This window comes from Apostichopus japonicus, chromosome 20, assembly GCF_037975245.1.
Source record: "Apostichopus japonicus isolate 1M-3 chromosome 20, ASM3797524v1, whole genome shotgun sequence".
In the NCBI taxonomy this organism is placed as follows: Eukaryota; Metazoa; Echinodermata; class Holothuroidea; order Aspidochirotida; family Stichopodidae; genus Apostichopus; species Apostichopus japonicus.
The window spans coordinates 14,964,118-14,983,778 of NC_092580.1; the positions used below are offsets into that span (position 1 = coordinate 14,964,118).

Here is a 19,661-nt window from a genome sequence, read left to right on the forward strand (position 1 = left end):
GATTATTGACTATTTTATTGCGCCCTCATCTACCTATTGACATTTGTCACATTTTGTTGGCGATGACACCTATTTATTCTTCATTTATCTGCAAATTAGCAAGGCCCGGAAAGGGCCATTTCCGGCGATCTAGGGAGTATCTTTACTCAAAAAATTTCTGTACGCTCCGCGCCAACCTGTGGTGGCGCTCCACTTAGATAAAGTAGAAAGCGCCCATACAGACCATTCTCGCCCCCTCTGACCAATACCCCCTCCCCACTGTATAGAAGATGGAGACATTACATTGACAGCTTAAGGGGTGGGGATGGAGAGGTTGGGTGTGGGGGGGGGGGAAGGGGAAGAGTTCTTTCTGTGTAAGCAAGCCCAACAAATAATTACAATACAAAAATAAGCGAAGTCAAAGCAAACTTTATTTATCCTGTACAACTGGAAATATCTAGAAAGGTTACATTCCCCTCTCTCATATTAAAACCCAGTTTCCTTAGTCACTTAAGATTTTAATTTTCTCAAGTTTAGAAAATGCCAAAAAAAAAAAAAGAAGAAAATATATGAAACAAAATGTATTTTTCACTTCAAGGTTTTGGATGATCAACTTCACATTTTTTTTTTTGTGTTTTGTTTTCTTTAAGTGGAATGAAATATTGATCAACAGATAAATAACTCTGAAAGACATCTTTTGTGTCAAATTCTTATTTACATCAGAAAACAAGGCACAGGAGAATGGACAAATATTTAATTCCCCTCATATTAATAACATGTTGAAGAGATAAGATTTCCTTAAAATTGCAGTTAATATGAATCATTTATCTAGCAAACCCATGTAGGTATAGTCTACACACAGCTTCACCATTCAGGGTAATGGAAGAAACATTTATTGATCCACTGTAGAAATAGATATCGTAATGTGATCAATAATGAAAATATATTTGTAGTAACTAAGAAACCATTGAGAGACATCACAATGTGTGTGTAAGTCTTACTTATATAATGTAACCTAATGTGGTACATTAGTACATATTTACAATATATATATAAAAATTAAACTCAAACACACCCACTGTGTCCAGCATTTAAATTGTTAATTATTGGAAATGAAAATATGATCTATGAATGCCATAATCATCAATGTTTGCTGAATATGTCTCAGATGCTACTTTGTTGGTTCAAAATATTTAGTATCCCTCCACCATTCCTATGTCTTTGCACTAGCAAGAAATTTTGTAAAGGAGAAGAAAGAAAAAAAGAAATCTCAGTTTGATAGTGAAGTAGTAGTTATAGTATGTCACAGTTAGAAGGTGTATAGTTTTACAATATGAAAAATTAGAAATGCTAATATTTTATCCTAAATAAGGAAGTGTAAGAAGTTATACCTATTTTTTGTGCATGAAAAGGAAAATATTGCATTTCAAAGTTGGAAGTCTGTACAACTACACTTAAGTGTGAATAACTCTTTCACAATTTAGCTTGTTCTATCCCCAAAGAGTTCATTTACCAAAGCAGGGAAAGAGGATTATCTCATCCCCTACCCATCCCAACCCCTCCTCCCAATATAAAGACCCACAAAATAAGTATACATTTCTTGCTGTATATTTTTAACTTGTTTCTATTTACATTCATTCAAATATATTGATAAATATCTCTGCCAAAAGTTTAAACAGTTTATCAATACAAACACAGTATTTACAAAGTTTTCTTCAAGGTGGTTAAAATGGATGGAATAATGTTCAAGGCCTTTGTGAAACATGACTATGTGAAAACAGCTGAGGAATATTAATCATCCAACTGACAGAGGAGAGCCACACCCCTCTTAATCCAATGCTGAACAGGTTGGTCGGTTGGCAGACTGAAGGCCAGGACAAAGTTAGTTGAGTGACCGGTAGTGGACAGGGTACCTCGTCTCTCACTTGTCTTATACAGTGGACAGACATAGTCAGGCTTGTCCTTAAAGTCACTCTTTTTCCCTGTGAAGGACAAAAAGCATAAATTTCGCTTTGATTCAGGAAAGATGACATCACATTCCCACTTCACCGACATATGCATTTAACAAAAACAAACATATAACATAAAATTAATTTGCAACTATTCCAACCACTTCAACAATGTGTGCAAAGGACACACAACACCATCACAAGTAATAGACAAAAGTGAATGTACCATATACACATACAGAGTAAGCAAATTTAACATATACACATACACACAGAGGACACATACCATATACATAGTAAATAACCTACCACATGTATCTACATTGTACACAATTATATCAAATACACCTACATGGTACAAAGCGATACCACATACAACTAGATTGTACACAGTTATACCTTGAATCACACCACATCCACCTACATTGTAGAGAACTTTACCACATGCACCTACCTAATTGCCTACAACTATACCACATACCAATCTACAGTGTGCACAAACAATGTCACTGAATACATTGAACTGCACCACTGACACCTTCAAACAAGTTCTCCAAACGTCTCATTCCTAGCATTCAATTGTGTCAGGATGCTGTGAAGTCTGATCACTGCTTGAAACATGATCCAAATTTATCTTTTATTACAGAAAGGAAACTTGGCAGAGAGCATTGCAGGAAATTCAACATACCTGGTTTAATCCAAATGATTGGCACAGGATCAAATAGAACCTTGGGCAAAGATTCTCCCAAGATACCCCTAAAGGGATGAAAATAGGACAGATTTCAAATCTAACACGATTATGAAGACGTAACACAGGAAAGCAAGGATTATTCAAATAACAAGAACAGAGTATTTTTCACAAGAAAAGGGGAAAACACAGAAGAAGCAAAAAAAAAAAGGGACTTTTGTAATCTTAGAAAGCTGTCATAAATTGATGTATTGGGGCCTGTTGTTTTGAACTCATCCCCCATATATTAGAGTGTTATCATAGTAGTTTGCAATAATTGCAACACTTCAGATTGGAAGATATTGTTGTCTCCAGAGTTCAATCAAATGACAAAATCTAACATATCACAACTCATTCCTCGGTGACACATGACATATCCTACTCACAGTACAGTCCACTTGTGGAGGGGATGTAGAGGGCGACATACTGAGACATACAAAAATGATTGGCTAAAATTTGACTATTGTGTTGTGATGATTTCAGACATAGTTTACCAAATGCTTCTTTGTCTGTTGACTAGGTGTCTTAGTTGCTGTTTGTGTTGCATAGGATTTACCATATGTGTGTGTGTGTGTTTGGAAGAGGGGGGGGGGGGGTTGGGGAGAAGCTGGGGAGAGGGGAATATGGAAGGTCTCTTTTTACTGCAGGGAGGTTAAGTGGTACAGATAATAACATTAACCAATCTTGTGACTATGTGATTTTAGTATGTACCTTTTCAGAGGAGGGGATATAAGTTAAGGGGAAGTTTGAGAGGGGGTCCATTTAGTAAATGATGGCTGGGCTCTCCAAAGGCCACACCTTCTGTTTATTTGCAGTGCAAATATACACCAGGACTAAGTATATATGTCAAATTTCCTTGAAGGGTGAGAAAGTTCTGTAGTTTTGCAAGAAGACAAAAGAGGACCATCATGTATAGTCCAATCATGTGCTTATCCATGTTTTTAGTATACAGTAATTTACTGCTTGATATAATTGTACGTTAGCAAATGACACATAAAGTAAAGGACTGGCCAACTACGGACCTCACAGTAGAAACTGAAACAGTTCCTCAAATACTCCCATTGTTACCATATATTTAACACATGTTAACCTTAAAAACAGGGTATTTACTAGAAGTTGATTTGTGAGTAATCACATGAACATTTATCTGTTATTAAAAATTTTACATGCAAGTACTCTAAAGATCAGCTCATTCTGGTTTCATTTATTGTAAGTTAACAGAGGGCTAAACAAAGAGTGAGCGCTTACCTCTTTCTGTCCCACCGGGCACCATCAAGGAACAGCCCATGGATGTAGACTCCATCTTCTGGGGAAGTCTCAATAGTCTCACAGGGAAGAACCTAAAAGGACAACAGGCAAACGAGAAGTGATTACCTATGTGGATATCTGTTCAACATAGAAATTCCTTGTCACTGTGTATTGTGACATCAAAGTATGGTCATGGATTAAAGGTATCTTACATGGCTACTTAGTTATCACATGGACTATTGAGTATATTTATTTAGTCATTTTGTTGGCAATTAAATTGCTTTTGATGAATTTCTTTATCTTCCTGATTCTTATACCTAAGTAATATTCTAAATTAGTCTTAAAAAATATGTTTGCACATGATACTACAATCTATCAATAAAAAATCTTATTCTGCTTAACTGACCATGTAACTCAAATACAAATATATCAGCTCTTTGCAAGAATTCTTCACGAGAAGTTGTAAAATTGCAAACCTCAAATTCATAGCCGCATTTATCAATCGGTATGGTATACTTCCGGGCGTAGTTCTGCATGGCGCCAGTCAGGAACGCTTGTGTGAAGAAGAATCCCGAAACCCAAAAGGAATTTGGTTTGCCATTATCAAACCAGTCCTGAAGGAACTTGAGTCTAGCCAAGAAATCTGTCACATAGCTTCCGAGAGGTTTCAGACTGGGGTATGAGGTTTTTGCCCACATGTCTGGAACCTATAAATGCAATTTTGTGAAAACATAAGTGATTTGAATTAAATGGCTTCATGAAGACATTAAAAAGTATGAAACGTGAAATACTTTAAAATGCATGCATGCAATGAAATCAAATTAATACTTCAAAATCTTTTCACACTAGTAATTGAAAATATGAGCACTATCTGTCTGCCTATCTATATTATTCAAACTAAAATGTGACAGAGATGCTAGACCTTAATGTGTGGCATATAGAACTAATTTGTTCTTGTGGTTCTGAAGAAGAATAAATTATTTATTGAATGCAGTTACATTTGTCATAATGGTGCAAAAACTTACTGACAAGCATCAGTGTCTACCTACAAGGGCCAAAACATGACAACTTTACAACCAATCATGACACTTGTCAAGGAAGGGGTTGGGAGAGGGGGGGTTGATGGGATGTGGTGGAGAGAGGATTGCCGATGTAGATGGGGGGCAAAGGGGGCCCAAAGGTAGATGCTTACCTTGCCAATGAGGAGACTGGATGCCACAGATTCTAAGTCAGATGACATCACTACCAGACCTTTGATTGCTTTCTGTAAGTTTTGTAAGCTAGTTCGGATTGTTATAATTAACCTGTCATAAGAGAAACAGCATGAAAAATTGGTTACTGGTATATGCAGAGGTGAGGGAGGGAGGGGAGAATTAATATGCTGCATAATTTGTTTCATTTAATAAACTTGAAAGAAACACTCCATGAATATGGAGCTGTGCACCTAGAGTCCATCTAACAATAAGTAAAGACCCCCCTCCATGACAAGGAGCTGTGCTGCTAGAGACCATCTAACAATTACTTAATAGAAAGCAAGGCAACTTCATCACGAACAAGTGTTCACTCAATAACAGACTTAATAGATGTAGAATTTATTCTGATGACAATATTTGCTACTGAAGTTTAGAGTAATAAATATTTGTCTGTTTCATCTCAGATATCATGCCAAGGTAAATATGCATAACATTTCATTCATCAGGTCACAAAGTGCTGAAACTATAGTTTCTAAAAAAAAAAAATTTTAAGACAAAACTTTGCATTTTCTTGTATTTTCTTTTTCTAACTCCCAAACAAACACAAAGAAAAAGAAGGATAGGAAAACCCATGTAAGCTTTGCAAAGAAGATCACAAATAAAGAAAGAATAAAACAAAGAATGAGAAATAAAGATAACTTACTTATTGAATCTGCCCATCTCCTGCACCAGTACAGTGTTCATACTCTCATTATAAACCACTGGATACTTCTTCAATCCTTCCTCCAAGTCAAAGTCTTTAGGCAACTGTGCAAGAGGTAACACATTGATAAATTAAATGTACCAATTAATCAAATGTACCAAAAACCAAATTAATCAAATTAATCAAATCAGTTGCTGCATGCAAATGCTATTTCTGTACCAAGATAAATGACCTTCCTTGAGTGACATTTCTACGCATCACTGTTACATCAGACGAGAACAAACTCAGTTTGGAAACTGATGAAAACTGCTAGGGCCCACAGTAACACAAAGAAAAGTATGAAACCATCTACAAAAGGACATGCAAAGAATTGACCTGCCAAGGTGTGTTTGCAGTGGTGCTATAGTATCAGAGGCCAAGGGCAGGGTTTCTGTATGAGAGGTACTATGATGTTTACTGTACAAGAGGACTGCATGTGGATAATGAAATGACTGTAGGATGGAACAAATTTCAGTTGTGCCAAGTAAAATCCTAATGTCTCTATAAAAGGTGTACTCTTGGTAAATGCATAGAGGAGGTATGTATGGCTTGTACATTTATGTAAGGATGTTGTAAACCCATGGAGGAAATCGCCAATGAAATTTCTCAGAAAACACAGAAACAATGTGATTTTCCAGGTACTGAAGGGAGAAGGGAGAGGAGGAGATGAAGGAACGGGGGGGGGGGGAGGATACACCAATCCTTTCAACCGCATCATCATATCCCATAATCACAGCTGAAATTTCTACAATGAAGGATACTTAAAGGATATCAACTGGATCTTACTTTTGAGAGGATATCCTGGGCGATATCGTAGAGCACGTCATCTGTCTTCTTTCCTCCACCGCCCCCTCCTTTACCCCCCTGGGTCAGGAGGACTGAATCAAACAGCTCCTTGGTTTCTTGCAGAGATTTAGAGATGTCTACGTTCTCATGCATACCAAATACTTCTGGTTCCTGATTCAGAGGTAGATTCTGTTGGAAGGAAAACGTGAAAGACAAACCATCAATGCAAAGAAGTTTTTTTTTTGCACCCATAATTTTACATATCCACATCATAGACATCTTTGTACTTCTTCTTGTGCTTTGTGCAACCAATTGTCAAATTTTCTATGTTTCCATCATACCTTGTACAGTTTGCAGTTAACTTGTATGTGTACTAAACATATAGACTTGCAATAGAACCTATGGCAGGATAAATTTGTAGGTAATCATATATCAACCAGGGAATACAAACAATAAAACTAAAGTCCCTGATGATATGCAAATGAAAATACAAATCTATCTTCTTCTCTGCTGTTGACCGTATGAGTAATCATATAATTTGTCTATGATATGAAATTGTTAATTGGTTTTATCAAATGAAATATGCAAAGACACTTTCCCTTTCTTTGTTTCTCATAACATCAATACGATTCAAATAGATATCTTTTTCAAGTGTGTTACCCAATTATCCACATCTCCACTCCCGAATATCCATACAAAATGTTTTTGTTTGTGAAAGTTATCTGGAAAAGTTCCTGGAAATTCACTTCCTTTTAGATATACTCCTTACACAGTTGAGCCTGACTTTGCCAGTAAGGTGTCCAAGTCGCCAAGTTTGGACAATTTTCTACTTTAAGTACTTTCAATTTATGCTTCAAAACCCTGGTACAGACAGTATGAATATCATGTTTCTATATGGTAGAGGTTAGGAACTGTTAAATTGTCCATACTAGTGCTTTGAACCATCACATGAAAGGACAGTATAGTGTGGTGATAAGCATTTGAAATGTCTCCTGATTGGCTCTCATCATATGAATATGCAACATTCTCTTTCTTGTGTTGATTAAATCTTTTACACTGTAGCATAACAGAGAATGATGTATTACACAGACCTTAATAAAGTCCACATAGCTATCATAGCTACCCTTGGGAGGCGCGTGATAGACTCCACTTGGAGAAAACTTGTACTTTGGATCGGAGACGACGCTAGGTCTGTAGAAGTCTGCTAGAATGGTCAGAAGGCAGCGGCGATCCCGGTCATCTGTGACGCGACCTCCATAGTTACATTCTCCAGTCATGTAAGTAATGGCATCGTATGGTACATCATCGTAGTCATTGACAAACATCTAAATATGTAATAAAAGAAAGAAAAAAAAACTAAATGTGAGTTTTTATAAATATCTGGCATCATAGCTAGCAAGGTTAGGCTGACTTACCATATTAATGTAAAATGCACCAATAACCAAACATTAGACTACTGGGGATACTTGAATTTAAATATAAAAGTAAGACCCTCTAATTTGATGAAACAATGATCTCTGTGCAAACCAAAAAGTAATACTGGACTACATACCTGGAGCTGTCTAATGCTGATTCTGAGATCAGACTCATTGAAACCGTAGGCAATATTCCAACCGAGCGGACCAAACTTACGTCTCTCTTGTACCAGGGCATGGAAGAAACAGAGACCAAATAGGAGCTTCTCCCAGACCTGAGATGGTAAAAGATCAAACACCATCATAAACACATTTTAAAAATATCTCCATATTGCATCAAGGGTCAGTTAGTTGTTTGTTAAAGGGTGGTAACATTACTGAGATGGTAAAGATCAAACACCATCATAAACACATCATAAATATATCTCCATATTGCATCAAGGGTCACTTAGCTGTTTGTGAGAGGATGGTAACATTATTTTCCCTGATACTGAAATAAAAACTGTTTCTCAGCTGCAACCCAAGTCCCATTTTTTTCTTCTTCTCTAGGATACAATTAGATATCTGGTGGATTTCGATGTAGTACGCATATACACTTAGGCACTAGAATATGACTCACTTTGAGGATACCGTTAGATATCTGGTGGTTTTTGATATAGTACGCATATTCACATAGGCACTAGAAAAAGACTCACTTTGAGGATACCGTTAGATATCAGGTGGTTTATGATATAGTACGCATATTCACAAGAATATGGCTCACTTTGAGGATACCTTTAGATATCTGGTGGTTTTTGATATGGTACCCATATGCACATTGGCACTAGAATAAGACTCACCACTTCTTTACCCTGACAGCCACTGAAGAATTCTGGATCGCTGACTGGATCGCTGATGTAAGACTGAAGTATGTTCATTCTGAGCCCTGTCGGGGGCTCGTTGGTCATCTTAACACCGTTCTGTAACACAGTCACTGGGAACTGAAATGCAAAGTGGGAACAAAGGTAAATCAAGTCTCCAAGGTAGGTGCCGATTGGAAATCAAAAGTTACACTTTTCTGGTGCAAAAATTTGTTGGATATGGGTAAGAAGACAAAGCAGCATTTGACAAAAAAATGAAGAATCATATGGACAAGCAACAACATAGCAACAACCATTAGTGTACAGGAAAATGCCTGTTTTTTGAAAGGGTTAGCCAATAAAAGATGTATTTTACTGAAGAGCATGCATAATAACACCTTTCCAAGACTTTTTTACTTTGCATACATCAGAATCTTGGCCATCATGCTTGGGAGTATGTATCAGAATAAGAAAAAAACTATTTTCTTGTATCAGAAGAGAAATGGAATATTGATCTCAAATTTAACATCTGCTGGCTAGATCTTTTACATGAACACTTTGTACTATTTTTGGACATTTTACGACCAACCGTAACTTGAAATTGTGACATATTAGGTTTAAGCAAGCTAAGCCCAGTTTTTACCTTGTCAGAGGGGTAACTTGTTAACCAGAGCCTAAATTCAGGATTGACATTCTCTGGTGAGAATTCTTCACAGATCTTCTCCAGGCTAGGCATCCATGAGACTGCTAGGTGACAGTTCTGTAGGACCACCCAGCTTCCATTTTGGACGGCCGCAGTGATAAGCTTAGACGCAACAGGACCCTGGTAGATGGTGGAATGAGAGTATGATATTTTACAGAGAGTGTAAGTGGACATTACAAGTGTAGGTTTAACTTATCATAAATAAAAACATTGGCTGATATATTGACTCAGATATAGCACAAAATTTACCTCTTTTCTTATCCTGATCTATAAAACATTTTATGATTTATTTTATTTATGATTTTTTTTTATATTTATGATTTATTTATGATTTATGATTATAAAACATTTTATGAATCAAATATGTATAAGGAGAACGACCTTTTCATTCCTTTGTTTTCACAGGAGAGACGACAATGATCTCTTGATAAATTAGCTGATTACAATAGATTTACTAATATTAGAACACATTCGCAATATATATCCACCTCCCACCAGATTCATCTGAGTTATCAGTTTAACTAACAGTAATCTTGTAAGGAAGTCTCTATTTGTACTTTTCAACTGTTCTCCTGTATGCATACCAGCCTCATGGGATTTTTACATCTAAATGGAGCATTTCGGCAATCTAGTTTAGATACCACTGCAACATTGATTATTCATACTCACACACTTAGAGCCCTGTTTATGTATAAGTACTCATACCAAGCCCAAAGACAATTCAAAGGCTTGATTGAAAATTAAAACTATATAATTTAATCGATACATATAAACTAATATAAATTTCTGCTTTGGTGCGAAATATACTATCTGTCTACCCAAAAGTAATAGACTCGCAATCAGCAGATAATTCAAACACTTGATTAAAATGATATAATTTAAATAATATAAATTAATACTTTGGGGACGAGATACCCTCTCTGTGTCCCAAAAAGTTATAGATTCCCAATGGTTAAAGTTTTCTCACCTGTCCTTGTCCCAGTGAGATGGCATTAAATTTGTCACCACTGAAGCCCTTATCATCGGCAAACTTCAACAAGGCGGCCATGGGATCAGCACCAGGGGAGAGGACAAAGATAAGAGGGGCGCAAGCATGAGAATCGGCGTAACTCTTGGCCAGGTCAAACGGTGGAGGCTGGACAAACTTTTGACCAAGTTTACTGATGACAAAATCGGTGACAAGAGGGCTGACCTGTTTGAGACAAACATTGCATAAAAACAAAACAAATATTCAAATGATGATAAGCGTATGCATACGACGTCATAATTGTGTCCTTGAAGCCAACATCCAAGTCTGGATGTCTTCCCTCAGAAATATACCAAAAGGTGCATTCTTACGCACATGTAGACTATAAAGTAAGTCTTTAATTAAGTCTAAATGCAAGTTGATGCTAATAAATAGGTTTACATTCTTGAGTGAGCTTGCAAAAGGATGACCAAACCCTCCCCACCAAGTATCCCCCCCCACCAAAGCACCTCACCACTAAATATCCCCCCACCAAAGCACCTACCACCAAGTATCCCCCCTCCACAAAAGCACCACATACCTATTCTGCACATGGTTTGTAGTGATATATGCAAGATACATTTCTCTGTAAGGTACTTCTGTTAAAATTTAAAAACTATGACTCTATTAAAAATAATAATCCCATAGATCTGTATTTTCTTCTTCTTCAAGGCTTTGTGGAAAAGACTAGCTTTAATGGCTAAACAAGTAAACCTGTTTTAAAGTAAGTAACCATTCACTCCAAAATTGATATAGGCAACAAGCAATCCCGAAAGCAGATTAAAGTAATTACCGACTAATCTGGAAAGCACACATTACAGTAAGCCCAAAACAGTGCCTACTTCTTGTGTCGTTTCATTACAACTTTAATTAGAAATTATTAAGTAACTTTACCTTGTCTGGTCTAAGACATCTGATAACAATAGCTCTCTGGAAATCTGTTAGTTTACTGTTCCAATTCCCAGGTAGAGCCTCTTTGTGAGGTTCCTTGCTCTCATAAAAGGTTTTCCATTCAACTACATTGTCCTGAAAATAGTCCCTGTAAATCAGCAGAAAATGAAATAGAAAAGAAAACATTTAAACTTTAAGAATTAAAACAAGACAATAATTTAGCTACACCATTGACCAACACCACAACTAAAGAGATATCAAAAAAATGCATAGCCTTGACTCACAAACAAATCTTTCTACTGTTAGAATAATAATTTTAGGAATAAGTTAGATTATATAAAATTATTAAAAATCAGACGAGAAATGCATCATTTTGAAGAGACGCTGAAATCTTAATGTGAGGTACTGTATAGAGCAATTGTTGGCGCTGCTAATCCTCACAACAGACATGTCAAATGCCTAATCTTACCCTCACAACAGTGCATCAGATGTAAATGCCACCTCTGAATAAGTCTTTTGCTCCTCACCCATAAATCCTTCTATAAATGACCTATGGGTTTATCGATGCAGTACCAGGTACCTTAGGTAATTGTTAGTTGTAAGTGCACTGTGGTACATAGAAACACTGGTTAATTAAAGAGCTGCAGTATTGTGTAAGGGTACTCAATTATAGAAAAGTGGGGTAATGAAGGGGGGGGGAGATGGGTCATTCCATCACTGATTATAATTCGTTTTTCCATTACTATGTTACTATACTTCCTGTATTAATTCAAGAAGCTATTCCCATTAGAAGACCATGTACTATGTACAAATAATTGCCAAATAACTAAGGTCAACAGCTAATATTAGTAGTGAACGTACTCCCATGCCATTTCCATCAACAGTTATTTAAGTTTGTTCATCATGTAAATGCATATTTTGTATGTTAGGCAGGCTTCTGATAGACTAGACTCCATATATCACCCCTCCTCACCTGAAGCCCTTGTACCCTGGCAGATCACACATTCGGCAGATTTCATCCCAGCTTTTATCCGAGAGCCAGCTGGGATCAGGATTTTCTACTTTGTTCTCAAGTCCGACTCCACCGGTCAGGAAGAACATGAAACCTTCTTGATCCAGCTCCTTCTTGTCCCTAGCATAAAGGAAAATGAAAAAAGACAAGATAAAAAAAGGAGCCCTCTTGTAAGATAAATTACAAGAAATGATGTATTTGGCAAAAAATCAACTTATTTTTGAAATCTTCAAATTTGAATCATATCTGAATATCTAAAACATTTTTAAGTAATGTGGTGATGAGATGTCTCAAGATTCCAAACAGAGCAAGAGAAGAGACAGAAAAAAAGGAGAACAAACAGAAAAGACTGAGAAATATGAACTGGTGAACTTTCCTCTTCAAACTGCAATGCAACTAATAACTTATCTCTTATCCATGTCAAACGTGTCAAGGACATTTATGAAAACGTCATATTTAATGTTTGTTTTTAAAATGATTCCTTAATATATATATATAGTTTTATATATATAAGTAAGCTGCTTCCATTTTCTTTTTCATATTCATATTTGAAGGGTTTGTCGTTGTTATTGTTAAGTGCTCTTGAACATGCTTAAGCATGAAAAGAGTGCTATATAAATCTGGTAAATAATAATAATAATAATAATATCTTGATACATATTGAAGAAAATAAAATTTTCAAAACAAAAAGCCCCTTTAGTAACAGGTAACATTAAAACCTGAATAGGGGGGAATTTTCAGGTTTAAGATAGCCTTAGGAAAAACTTTACAGGGAATTAACGTATTGGGTGTCGACGCATCATCGCAAAATGGTATGCAAGATGGTCATGTTGCTAAACAAGTGCAAAGATATATAACAGTTTTGTGCACAGAAAACCATAGAATTTTATGAGAAGACAAAATTCAGAGATGCTGGACAAAATTACTCTCTGTACCATGTCCTATGATAGTGTTGTAAGAGTCTTTAGTACTGTCTTGTGTATAGCCAAAATCAATGGGCGATGGAAATTTTCTATGGCATAACATAGGCCTATATTTTATACACACGTTTACCAAACATAATACAATATCTTGTTTATGAGACAGAATACTTCTCAGCAAGATTATCAACATGCACAGGTCTTCAATTCATTACAGCCAACAGAGATTACTTTACTTAGAATAGAGTCCATGACAGTTAAGATCGGTAGCGAGATTACCTTATCATCAAACATGAAAAAAACAAAAAACAAAACAGAGGAGGTCTATAAAATTTGCATTGCATGGATGGGTAATAGGATGAAGGAAGGGAATTAAATTAATGCTGAACTTACCCTTCGGGGGTTTCTTCTTGAGAACTAGAGACGGAGATGGGATGGGGGAGAAGCAGGAACATGCAGAGAGGATGGGAATAAAGATTGCAATTACATGAAACAAGAGCAAAATGACGTCTAATTAAGCTGAGAGATCCAGCCTGCAGCTAGGACAGCTAATGAACCCTCTGCATAAGACACAGACGGCAGTAAAATACGAAATGAAATTAACTTAATGACTTTTTATCAAGATATGTCAGTAGATGATTAAAAAGGGTCATGCATGGGGAAGGAAGAGAAAGAAAAGCTGAGGAGTTGATTACAAGGCTAGGGATATGATAAGAGTCTGGCTACTAGAAACATATGATACAGCATGCAGTATCTGGGATGAATATCATCATGAGTAAAAACTACCCAATCAGCAATGCTGGATTATATCTGTCAAATCCATTTAAAATAACATCACAAAAACAAATATAAAGTTTACGAGTTTCGATATTGTTAACATTTAAAATATCGGCATGATGTTGCTATGGTTAGCATGGTTGTTAGGTTTCATTTGTTATTTATTGCTCTCAACTGTTCTCATTATTGTTGTTATAAGTATTCTCTTCATATTTAATTTTCTTTAGAGGGCATTGGCTGTGATTAGCATTTGGTTAAACAAGTGTTCCAACCCTCCTAAAAGATTGTTGTAATTAATAATAACAATAATTCAGTTGAGAATTCATTTTATGTGGAGATGTATGGATTATAACAAGTTACACATAGGCAAGTCATGATCAAATGGAGGGGGGGGGGGGGGGGGTGGGTGGGGGGAGGAGGTATTTGGTTACTCATGAACTTCAGCCTATATGATGGATTGACATTTACTACTGCAGGGGCTAATACAATTATGAGCACTAAGACATGCAAACAGAGCCATGATTACAGTACTCCATATCATATATTTAAATGTACCTGCTATTGGTGGTCTCTGAATATGATGGAGTAGACAAATATCATTTTTGTAAAGAGTAGATGAAGGGTGAATTGGGGGGGGGAGGCACATTGGACAAGCACTCTTTTTAAGGGTGGATGTAAAATTAACTCATTTCAAACTGCCCCTCTCAATGGTCAATGGGATAACAACCACAGACTTGTCACACCTTCTTATCCTTCTACTGCCCCCTACCCACTCCCCTTCCCACTCCACTCCCTAAATAGTATTACCTGTAAAATTATAGGTATACTACCCCGATCCCCATTCTCCCAAAAGCCACACAAAACTGATGTATGTTGGCAGTGTGGTTCTTTAACCATCAATACATCCTTAGCCTAGATGCAGATACATTAACACTTACATGAGAATGTTAGTACACAGGAGGAAAGAGAAGAGTAATTTATCCTTCTCAAACAGAGAGCGGCAGACGTTGCAGTAGAGGTTGTACGTGAAGTGGTCCGACAGGTATCTCAATCGCTTCTCAAGAATCTTGGATTTGTTGCTGAAAAATAAAATTCAAGAAATATTGATAAAGATTCATGGAAGTGAAAATGTAAAGAAATAAGCACATCCTATCAAGTATTAATACCTTCACTTATAGAAGAGTAGAATCTTCTTTTATTGGTCAATACCTAATTGAATTTAAATTGGAAGCAACTCATGGATAGATAGATTATTTGCTTTTAATAAAGGACAACTTAATATATTATTTGTTTAACATTAAGAAAATTCATCCCAATTTTTTTTTCCAGAAAAGCTGTATAAACAAAAATAAATACCTTCACTTCTTCCTAAAGTACAATATTATATGCAGTAATTTTTGCAATAAAAGTATAAAGTCAATTGGCAAAAGAAAGAAACCAGATAAAATGACAAAAAGGAGAAATTAACCCAAAACTGGAAAATTCCTTTTCATGTTATTTCTTAGGTGTGACATATATATTCAAAGACAATTTATTATTCAGATGATAAACTCTTTTCTTATATTATATTATTTTCTTATGTTATATTTATTATTTTTAATAACAACTTTTACAGTAAATTTCCATTTTGCTATTTTAATGTTCGTAAACCGATATAAGCAATTAGCATTAACAAACGCTGTATACCCCAGAAGTGGTTTGATACTACTTGGGGTCTGAACGTCACCTGCGCTCACGAAATATGCAATTATTAACTATTATTTCACTTTTCCTACCAATAACAAATATCAATAAAAAATACAAGAAAACTTAAACGTTAAGGGTTTTAACCAAACAATGGCAAAGGACATGAAGATAGAATAGAGAAAAATGAAAATAAAAAATAAGATAAAATAATAAGCAAAACTATTGTCTTACCTGTCATGTATGGAGTTGATGAAGAGATTGACATACCAAGTCAATGAATACTGGTACATAGGATCGATGTTAGGCAGGTCAGAGATAGAGAAGAACAAGACACTGGCATGTTTAGCAATAGGTCGATACCCTGCTCTTGATTCATTCAGTTTCTTCTCCGTCTCTTCAGCCACCTGGGACGAGGTTCAAGAACAAATATGAGACGTGAAAAGAAAGGGTCTGGTTAAATTCAAATTGACATATAATTATACACTCAATATCCATGTATATTGATAACCAATTGTTGTTTTTTTTCAATTTCAGAGACTTTTGAAAAGACACATAACTTTTGAATTTTTTTCCCTTAAATCTTAATTTCTAAAGTGGTATCATGTTGTCATTCTATTGTCTATAATTCTCATGAAGATATTCAAGAAAAATGTCAAAACATATTTAAATATTTTACTTAATGTTTGCATAATTAAGTGCCTTTTTTTTGCGATTTGAATGTGTAAGGTGTCAAACCAGTTGTTTGTTCTGAGATGTTCTACAGATGGCTGATGCTACTCTAAATTGATCAGCAAAAGTAACTTTATATCAGCTTTTGTGTACTGACTGATCAAAAAATGCAGGAATGTGTTCTATTTAATAAAGAACGATATAATTGGATAATTTACAGTACCATTTTGATTTCTTTCTAACAATTCCGTAGTCTGTTTACTTACCTTCTGTTTCTTAGAAATCTCATCAGAGAGTACTTTTGAAGAGTCCAGTACTTTAATGGCTGTCTCATCTTCCAAGATGTTCCCTTCTGATGACGATAGGGTCTCCAGGATCTTATCCTCAATCTCCTTCAGCTGTTTCTTGTTAGCAGCACTCTGGAGGATTAAAGCCTGTCGTTCCTCTTCCAGCTCAGGTCTGAAAGAGAATTAAGGATTAAAACCGTCAATTTTGATCACAGAGAAATCTACAGGGAAAGTGTTTTACAATTCGTTACAAGTTTCTTTGCAACCTAGCTTTATTTCATTCAAATTAATAACTAATAAACAAAACTGTCACCATGAAAATTTAATGTCATATAAGGAAGGGATGGGTACCTTTCCTTGGCTACTGTTATTCCAAGCAGCTGATCCTCTAGACCATCGGGTGTGATCATGAAGTTGAGTAGAGAGACCTTGACAGATAATTCTGGTAGGTAGTGAGGGTTCCTCAGCTTGGTGGTGATGTAAAACCTGAAATCTGGTGAATATTCAATGACTGACTCCCCGAGACGAATACAGTCGACACCACCTGAACAAAGAGAGAGAGAGGGGAGAAAGAAGAAAGATGATTCATGGATAGGAAATGCAAAATCTAGATTTATTTCATTTAGTATGTATTTAGTTATTTATAACACAAAAACTAAAAGTGCAGAAAGAATGTGGGTGAAAATGTGAAATTTAGATCAAGTTTCTTAAATGCATAAGACATTAAATACACAAATATAATAATGGTGAATACAGGGTAGGGTAGGTGACAAAAGAGAGAGTTCTTTTTTTCAATTAAGTTGGAAGGAAACAGAAATCAATGACTCTAAGGAATCACTGAAAGCTTATAGGATTCTACGTGTCACATTTATTGATGAGGAACGCACAAAAAAGGGGTGAAATTAAGTTCCTTCGTTAATTATGAACTTCTGAACCATTCTCGTATATAAGATGATTTATTTAATATTAACATATATTAATATAACACATTAAAAATTTACATCTTCTGCAAACTTTTGAATGGGCAGCTGGATATCGATCCAACGTACTTGTGTGTTTTCAACCATTCTGCTGGACAGAATTCACACTGTCAGTAAGTAACAAGCATCTCGGTCTGTGTATGATCGTAAAAATGTCTTTTAAAACTGTATGGATTAATGGTAGACATATTTCCTGTACATTACTCTTCACTCTGATTGAATCCAAAGGTTGTTACCTTGTTTAAAGACTTGTTTCAGTAGCAGAGGTTCCAAGGATGGGTCGAGTTCTTCTGCTACATTCTCCAGCAGGAGAGGTGTACCAAACTGAATGCAATTCTCCAGAGTTCTCATGTAATCACCATCAGTCAGTTTAATTACACTCAGTTTGTTATCCTTCTCAGAATTCTTCACCCATTTGTTGGCCTGTCCTTGGGGGTCGATCATGAGAGGCCTGAATCAAAGTATGTACACAATCAGAGGTTATAGCCAGTTGAGATTACCAAAAAGGTTAAGATGGGTTGCTAAGGGACTGCTGCCAATCCCATAACCCCCCCCCCCCTCTCACAAATGCTGGTAGTGAGTTTGTAGTTCCAATGTCTATTAATGGAGATACACCTTTATTAATACATGAAGGTACAAGTCCATTCACTCCCCCCTCCCTTCTCCCCCTCATCTCCCCAACTGCCATCCCAGACTCAAACTGAACGTTATCAGTCACAAATGACCTCTAAAAACCTGCAATCGATTCAACTTACCATCTTCTGGCATTGTCGACTATTACACCATTATCGATTGAGAAGCTGTCAGTTGGAAGACCAGCAATGTTCCAGGCTCTTATCTTGATTGGTTCTCCCAATGTCTTGCTGAGAGAGAATTCATCCGAGCAAGGAATGTCCTTTGACTGCAACAAAGATTAATGCAAAATGATGAGAATATGTTTGCAACAAGACAATCCCCATTCCCCCCCCCCCCCAATAAAAATATATATCTGTATCAAATATTCAAGGCCTATAGGAAAAATTTAAATGAACTGAGAAATGTGTTCTTGCTAAGAATATATAAGAGCAACATGCTATAAAAAGCACTTCTTTCGCTCACTGAAGTGCTTGGATCTAAAAATGTAAAGGGAAGAGGCTTGTGAGAAGGGGAAGGTGTGATCATTGCATGTGGCCTTCTAAGATGCAAGTTGTGAAACTTTCCCAACCAAAAGAATGGAATTCAATTGCTAACCCTTACCCACTACAACGCTTCCCCTTACTGAACAAAATGCAAGACAACTGCTGCCACTTTTCAGAAGTATTAAGACAGTCTGCTTGTGAAATGTACATACTGTACCACTACTGAATGAAATAGGGGTCAGAGGCTGCCATAATGGGTGAGTAAAGGACAAAAAGTGTAACAAAAATAACAAGATTGGCAAAGGTTACCTGACATATCTGAGTCCAATCACTGGTACAGCTGAGTCTATAAGCCGATGTGAAAGCTCCCAAGTATGCGATGACTCCAGATGAAATGAGGACGTCACCGATTAAATTATCGTAGATATTCTGTAGAGATGCTGCTGCCACCGTCCACCTGTAAATGACAAGATGTGTAATAGTAAGACATTACTGACACTGTCAGTCTCAACTTAAACTTCACTGAAAAATATTGTACTGGTTTTCAAGAGACTGATTTCTCACCTAACAATGCACGAATGTTACGGTTCATTACCATGAGTCTAAAGACATTTGTAAACATTACCAGAGCCGTTTGCACTGAGGTCGAATTGCTATTTAATGCACTCCAAGTTAGCACCCACACTTCATAATGAAACCATCTAAGTAGGGGCAAGATATGTTTTGAAACTTGT

At 36.3% G+C, this 19,661-nt stretch overlaps 1 protein-coding gene across 3 annotated transcripts in view; it reads right to left on the minus strand.

Annotated features, from left to right (window-relative positions):
• Nucleotides 1-393: 393 nt before the first annotated feature.
• The window catches only part of LOC139961078 (dynein axonemal heavy chain 12-like), a 52,304-nt gene continuing 33,036 nt past the window's right edge, over nt 394-19,661 (minus strand). For 2 of the 3 annotated variants that reach the window (XM_071959943.1, XM_071959941.1), the window contains 22 exons: nt 19,237-19,384; nt 18,565-18,710; nt 18,046-18,260; nt 17,181-17,373; nt 16,809-17,001; nt 16,105-16,277; nt 15,126-15,266; nt 13,804-13,827; nt 12,452-12,610; nt 11,482-11,626; nt 10,549-10,773; nt 9,522-9,701; nt 8,879-9,019; nt 8,177-8,314; nt 7,716-7,949; nt 6,625-6,813; nt 5,800-5,903; nt 5,096-5,207; nt 4,380-4,610; nt 3,904-3,995; nt 2,617-2,684; nt 394-1,961 (listed from right to left, as the gene is read on the minus strand). In XM_071959943.1, the coding sequence (XP_071816044.1) occupies nt 1,771-1,961; nt 2,617-2,684; nt 3,904-3,995; nt 4,380-4,610; nt 5,096-5,207; nt 5,800-5,903; nt 6,625-6,813; nt 7,716-7,949; nt 8,177-8,314; nt 8,879-9,019; nt 9,522-9,701; nt 10,549-10,773; nt 11,482-11,626; nt 12,452-12,610; nt 13,804-13,827; nt 15,126-15,266; nt 16,105-16,277; nt 16,809-17,001; nt 17,181-17,373; nt 18,046-18,260; nt 18,565-18,710; nt 19,237-19,384 (3,442 nt within the window). In that variant the 3' untranslated portion in view covers nt 394-1,770. The remainder of the gene's footprint in view (nt 1,962-2,616; nt 2,685-3,903; nt 3,996-4,379; nt 4,611-5,095; nt 5,208-5,799; nt 5,904-6,624; nt 6,814-7,715; nt 7,950-8,176; nt 8,315-8,878; nt 9,020-9,521; nt 9,702-10,548; nt 10,774-11,481; nt 11,627-12,451; nt 12,611-13,803; nt 13,828-15,125; nt 15,267-16,104; nt 16,278-16,808; nt 17,002-17,180; nt 17,374-18,045; nt 18,261-18,564; nt 18,711-19,236; nt 19,385-19,661) is intronic. The other variant, XM_071959942.1, reaches the window with a different exon arrangement.